A 6,728-nucleotide genomic window follows, 5' to 3' on the forward strand; every position below is an offset into this window, starting at 1 on the left:
TCTGGTATATGTGAGTACGAAAAATATATAACAACTACGGATCAAGATGTAGTAGCACCAGCCAGATCCTTTAATAAAACTGAGGCTTCAGGGAGGCCTACGATACGTATCAGTACGACATGTGTCATAGCAATATCTATTATGGCAGAGTTTGTCACGGGAACGATGTATACACTCCTTCTTTAATATCGCAAAAATGTTCTAACAAACTATCCACATATAAGTCCGTATCCATAAATCCCGTAGGCTCTACACTCGTCGCCGCTCCATCCCCACTCACCATCGTCACACCACTGTCGCACCACTGTGCGGCCGCTACACTGGTCATCGCAGCACACACAAACCTCGTCTGCACTCGTCTACACAGTGGTAGCCGCTACCGCTACCGCTGCCGGCGTGACTGCACACGTGAGCTTAACGAGGGGGTGCTGCTGTGCCGCCGCATATCCGTATTTGGCCGTGCCATGCGTGCGGAGTTGTACGGTCTACATGCGCGCCGCGTATGCGTATTCGGCCGTGTTCGTGTGCGGCCGTATATTCGTATTGGTATGTCTGCTGCACCCAGCGGTGTTACCTGTCGGATCCCCTGGTGTTGCCGCCGTGGTGGCGGCTTGTCCGTTTTTGCCATCCTTCGCTGCAATAAAGGGCAAAAATGGGAATTAGAAGTGTCAGTATGTGCTTTGGGCATTCTTGGACGGATGCAGAACTGGACATGTTCTGCGTGCCTCGTGCACATTGTTGTTGTTGTTTTTTCTTTTCTTTCTTTTGCCCCTTGTCGTCGTCGTTCTCCTTTCTTGTAGAATTCCTCTGTTTCTCTGCTTCTTCTCTTTTTATTCCTGCTATTTACCTGTCTCTTTGTTTTCACTGCCCGTAGAAACTACTGCTGGCTCTGGCGGTGACTTGGATTTTTGTGTTACGTCTTCCTTCATCTTGACAAATACTTCCTTCATCACTGTCACTATTTCATTTCCAATGCCACCATTAGCCATGGCACCTTCCACCTGACCCACTTTCCCTCTGGTTCGTGCTAATGCATCGTTTTCGCTGTGTGCCAAACTTTTCTTGTACGTTACCCATTTTATGTTGCATTGTGGGTTCTTCTGTATTGCGTTTATACTATCACGTATATTTGGACTGTGCTTTAACCAGTCTTTTACCGCCCCCTCTAAATCCGCTGTTCCTACCTTTGTATTCTTATACGCATCCAGTGTACATGTTCCATCTGAAATTGAATTCTCGAATCCACCAGTTCCTCCCATGTTTTTCAGTATCCTCCAAGCTTGATCTATTGCAGGCCACTCATCTCTACACTTTATTTCAGCCAATATATACGCAAAAACATTGGCCAGCATACACCGCATAATAGCCTTCATGTCCTTATCATTTTCCGATGTTGCGTTATCATGGTTCATAGGAGTGCCCCACGCAGTTACAAAATATAATGCTCCAACCATCAGGCTGCATTTCATCTTGTCCGCAACTGTGTGTCCGGTGTACAATTGTCCCTTATGCTTTTGTCCTCTACGTTCCCAACCTGTATCCCCACAGCTTGTGGCATAGTCCTCTAAGCTTTCCTTTATCTCTTCCATGTAATCCACGAATTCTTGTAACACATTCTGCATATCTGCCCATAATGCACGCTACGAAATACATACATAGAGAAAATAATTAATGTATAACAATATATCAACTCTATAGGACTCTACCTTCCCTGCCGTATGTGTTACCGCACATATATGTACCAACACTAGTCTACGCCGCCCTTGTTCTCTGCGTCGTGCAATCCCTTGTTCTGAGTTAATACTTACATCAACCTGTTCCTGTTCCCATAGTCCCCGTCGCTTTACCCATTCGGCCATTACATGTACTAAGTGCTCTGCCATGGTGCATTACGTGCCATAATACAGGATATTAATGCTACTTGAGAATATTATGCATATTACACATATGCCGCCCTGATACTATACACACTTGTGCCTCATGAATATTTTTAGTACTATATGAGTGGGGCGAAATGTGCTCACACAGAATTCATATAAGGCAAATGCACAATACGGCATTGCACAGTACACCACCTGTGTATACTATTCTGATATTGTTTAGGAAACAATTCTATGCACAGAATAAAAAAGGAGTACAAAAATGAAGAGAAAAATGAAACAAAAAAACTTCTACTACACTACCGTTCACACGCAACGCGTCATGAATATAAACTGCCCCCGTTTCTACACCGGTCTCCACTAAACGCCTGTCACACACACTGTGTCTCTGTGTGCGTACACGTACAAACCGCAGTAATAACAACATCAAAGTCTGCTGCCGTCGTTGCTGCCGTCCGTCCCGGGGCTACTTGGTTGAATCGTTTACTCGAACGCCGTAATCGAACCGCTTCACTCGGCCACGTCATCCAATACCCCTTACTCGGCCACGTGTGCTCGGCTACTTCGTCGAATCGGCCACGTTTGCTCGGAGAGACAATCTGTGCCTCCTTTCTTACACGCGGCTACGTCGTCGAACTGCGTCACTCGGACAGTCGTGTTTACGCGGCCACGTTGGTCGGCGCGCTTGCTCGGAGAGACAAGCGCGCCTCCTGCTTGCACGCGAGGACAATGCGGTTTACGCGGCCACGTTTGCGCGGAGAGACAATCTCTCCTTATACTCGAATGCGTATGCGCATGCTATATGTGTTCTGCACGATACCCTTAGAATGCACGTGCGCAGCTTTTAATAATTAATTTCACATAAAGGAGAATACCACCCCGTCATATTATTCATTTAAATGTACATTTTATATGCATTTAACCGGTACGCACCTGTTCCTATGGTCATGTTAAAAGAAGTTGACTACACAGAAAAAGAACAGAACAAGGCAAAAGTAAGCACAAGCAGAACAGAGCAGAAAAAAAAAGACGGTATAGAATAGTAAAAACAAGAAATATATTATGTATATCACATAATGAAATAAAAGTGTTGTACGGTCAGCAGGCGTTATTGCCCATTCATATGTGCCGTCAGGCGAATGTCAGAGCTGGTGCAATAGATCATCCACATATAACTCGTTCTCCTGCAAACTGCGTTCGACTTCGCTCTCTTCTATGACGAATGCCAGGATCAGTATCCATGTTTCAGCGGTTAACGGTTGTTTCATGTAAGGTTGCGGATGCAGTTGCATGCGTGGTGCATCCCTCACTCTTAGAACATGTTCTGCGGCCATTACTTTTTCCACTCCGTGTATATCGCCTGTTGCCGTCACTGTCTCGTCCTCTACAGTATGCAACAAATGCTGAAACCTCTCCTCCGCGTTATACATACTCATTTGCCGATGTTGTTGCGCTATCCACTGTTTCCATGCGTGCTTCTTGCTGTCCATGAATGCGGCTTTCCTGTGCTCACCGGATGCTGCGTGTGCCATCATGTGATCACGCAGGAATTGTGTCCAATCCGCTTTTAATTGCAAAAACCACGGCTGCGTCGTGCATTCCTGCAATAGGTGCTTGTTGCGGTCAATCCAGTTAATCCATTGGGTGCAGTACGACGTCGCGTCCCTGTGGTTGGAATGAGCACGACTCTGTTGTGCATCTAACTGCATGGTTTCCATACAACTCCAAGGATCGGGCTTATCTTCGGTAGGTGGAGAAGTGTGCGTTGGTAACCGTATAGTTTCCATACAACTCCATGGATCGGGGTCGTCTTCATTCGGTGGACATGGGTCCGTTGCTAACTGTATGGATTCCATACAATTCCATGGATCGGGGTCACCATCTGGACACGGATCTGTTCCTTTGGAGTCAGTGGACGAAACATTTATCCCTCGAGGATCTTGGTCTGAGATGGACACATCCAAGATACTGTTATTCGTGGCCTCGTCCTGTATCATATCCTGCGCAAACTCTTCAACGACAATCTTCCAATAGTCGTCTTTCACCCTGTCCCATTCCGTCGCTTCACATTCGTTGAGCACTTCTAGATGTAGCTCGATGATGGTGCGCGTATGCACGCGTGGATGAGATCGTCGTCGGGCGGCGGGCAATCTGCCGGGCTGCGTATCCGTAACCATGGTGTACCCGTAATCGGGTGGGGGGCGTTCGCCGCGTTGTAGATGGTCTAGTATTTCTTCGTCGAGTGGCGGTGACGGCACGTGCCGAACGGTGCGATATGTTCGTCGTCGTTTGGCGAGGTGCGCAAAGTACTACACAAAAAAAAAAAAGAACGAGGACGATGTAGGAGTACATTTGTGTTAGAATGATGATAGAACAGCCCCCTTAGGAACACATTTTTCTATGGTACATATTACGGATACGCATATACGGTGTTCACTCTGTTATATTCGTGCGTGCTTGTGTGCGTTGTGCGTTGTGTGTTGCGTGCGTGAGCTTGTTTGCTTACTTTGCCAAGAAAAAAGAGCAGGATAAAGGAAGTGACCGATGCAAAGAAGATAAGAACAGGAGAAGAAAGGAAGATGTCCTTTGCAGTGAAGATGGGGGGGATGATTCCGTCATCCCTTTTGTTGGGGTCATCTGTCCCAGTAGCAGAAGTTATATCTTTTATACTTGGTGTATGAGCAGATCCATAATGTCCGTGCAGTTCATTGCGCCCAGATTTAGGTAAATTAAAGTCAATTTGGGGAGCTTGCCATTGTGCACGACCAACTCCGCCATCTGCGGGTCCGCTTCCATCCCCACTACTTTTCCCGGCCTCTTCGTTTTCACCTGTTGAACCGGAAGGGCCGGGTGCACCGTTCTCATGCATAGAAGAAGGAGACGATGGATTCGTCTGAACTGCGTCGTTCTGACTGTTGTCAGCAGGGGAACGATCAGCTGTTCTTCCCCCTGCTTCCGCACTTGATGAGGATGATGAAACTGGTTCTGGTTCTGCGTTCGGTGCTCCCGCATCGGTCGCTTCTGCGGCTGGCGGCGCTCCTACGGGGGGCGCCAGGTTCTGGTCCGTCTGTGCTGGTACATTTTGCGGTCCTTGTGCTCCTACATCGACACACAGAAAAGTGAAGATGATTAAACTGAAGTATTGTACGGTGGACGCTTACGGTTGACGGTTAGCCACGGTCCCTCGTTGTTGCTTGACCACATATACCGGCGCTGATGGCCTCGCCATGCTCGGTCGTGTATACGTTGGGCACCACGGTCCATCTCTCATGGTTTGCCACGGTGCGGACGGTGGGTTATGGCGGAGTATGAGACGCACGGGAGACCGCGGCCGGTCCCACCCCTGGAAAAGTCTCTCTCTCGCGCCCACACAACACTCACAACACAACACACACACACAGTGTGTGTGTGTCTGTCGACGTCGACGTCCACATCCAGCGGCTGGCCCATCGCTGCCGTCGTGGCCGCCCATGTCGGCTCAACGAGGGGGTGCTGTGCTTTGCCGTCCGCCGCGTGCGTTGTTGTGTGTGCTGTTGTTGGCAGCATCCATCCGCAGTCGTATCCGTAGAAGCCCATTATTCGTATTCGGCCATTTTCGTGTGCAGGCGCATTCGTGCTTTATCCCCATCGGTCCTTACCTGCCGGTGTCGTTCCTACCGCTGTTGATGCCGGTGTCGCCGCTGCTGCTTTGGCTGCGGCGGGTCGTGCATCGGCAGTCTCCGCGATCACTTTTTTTAATTCTTCTTTCACGTGCGCGATTGCTTGTTCCATTGCGTTCTCTATCGCGGCAGCCTTTTGATCGTGTGCCTCTGCCCCAGAAGGGTACGTGGGTGCTGGGTCAGTTGACGCCCTCAATTGTTTCTCCTCCTTCTCCATGTCTTTCTGAACCTCGCCCAAAATGTTGTCTGCGTGCTGCTTCACTGTGTGTTTCATTGCGTCATCCCTCTTCTGTTCAGCCGCTTGGTCCTGTTCAACTCCTTCCTCTTGCAGTTGTTTCCTAGTCTTTACCTTCCTTCCCGTACACCCATGGCTTATTTTCTCGTCATGAAGTTTCTTCTGCATGCGTGGATTCTGCTGTAGCCAGGTGTTCATCTGCTGCCTCATTGGCCAGTGCCCTAATTCGATTTCCTGATACATACCGCGCTTACAATGGTTTTCCCCCAATGTTGCCCCTAACTCATGCCAAATTATCCCTGTTGTGTACCAGGCGTAGTATGTACCCCACCAACCCTCGCATCCATATGTCCTGAGTATGTCGTTATATACATCCACAATCGTGCATCTCATTATTCCCTTTATTTCCTTATCCCTGCCGTCTATCTCCTGTGCGTTCTCCCTTACTTCTGGACTCCACGCATTTGCAAAGTATATCGCTTGCGTCATGAGTCTGCATATAACTCTTTCTGTTCGCCTGGTCATCTCCCTTGGTTGTTGGTGTGTCTTGCCATCTTCTGCTGGATGCTCCCAGTATGCATTCTGACAGTTAGTAGCATTGTGGTACTCACTGTCATTGTTCATATGCGTAATAAAAATCTGCAGTTGGTGTTGCATATCCTGCCATAAACTTTTCTGCAATTGGAGTAATGCGGCGGCATGTACATATATGTCATTTTGTTGTCTGCACCGAAGATACTCGCGCCAGTCGCGGCTATGCTACATGTTGGACCACGGATGGTATGTTCACATGGGGCATATGATTTCCCGTGCACGAAATGTGAACATATGTATGTTGCAAACTGCGTACCCTGCCTATCGACCACCTATATATATGTGTAGGCGCCTGCTCACTCCATTTTGCCCTCACAATCAATTACCATATATCCTTGTGTATCCTTCGTTAGACTCCTT

General features: G+C 48.4%; 2 protein-coding genes across 2 annotated transcripts; both read right to left on the reverse strand.

Annotated features, from left to right (window-relative positions):
• Positions 1–574: 574 nt before the first annotated feature.
• On the reverse strand, positions 575–1,622 carry AK88_05616 (uncharacterized protein; the record flags this gene model as incomplete). Its single annotated transcript, XM_012483218.1, has 2 exons — positions 575–634; positions 848–1,622. Coding segments are annotated over 2 exons (834 nt in total), but the record flags the coding sequence as incomplete, so codon positions are not given.
• A 1,400-nt stretch (positions 1,623–3,022) lies between these two features.
• AK88_05617 (uncharacterized protein) lies at positions 3,023–6,398 on the reverse strand (the record flags this gene model as incomplete). The annotated part of the gene is made up of 3 exons (XM_012483219.1): positions 3,023–4,189; positions 4,387–4,979; positions 5,519–6,398. 3 exons carry the CDS (start codon positions 6,396–6,398, stop codon positions 3,023–3,025), a joined length of 2,640 nt encoding a protein of 879 aa, XP_012338642.1.
• Positions 6,399–6,728: the final 330 nt, after the last annotated feature.

Source organism: Plasmodium fragile (assembly GCF_000956335.1).
Source record: "Plasmodium fragile strain nilgiri unplaced genomic scaffold supercont1.180, whole genome shotgun sequence".
Taxonomy (NCBI): Eukaryota; Apicomplexa; class Aconoidasida; order Haemosporida; family Plasmodiidae; genus Plasmodium; species Plasmodium fragile.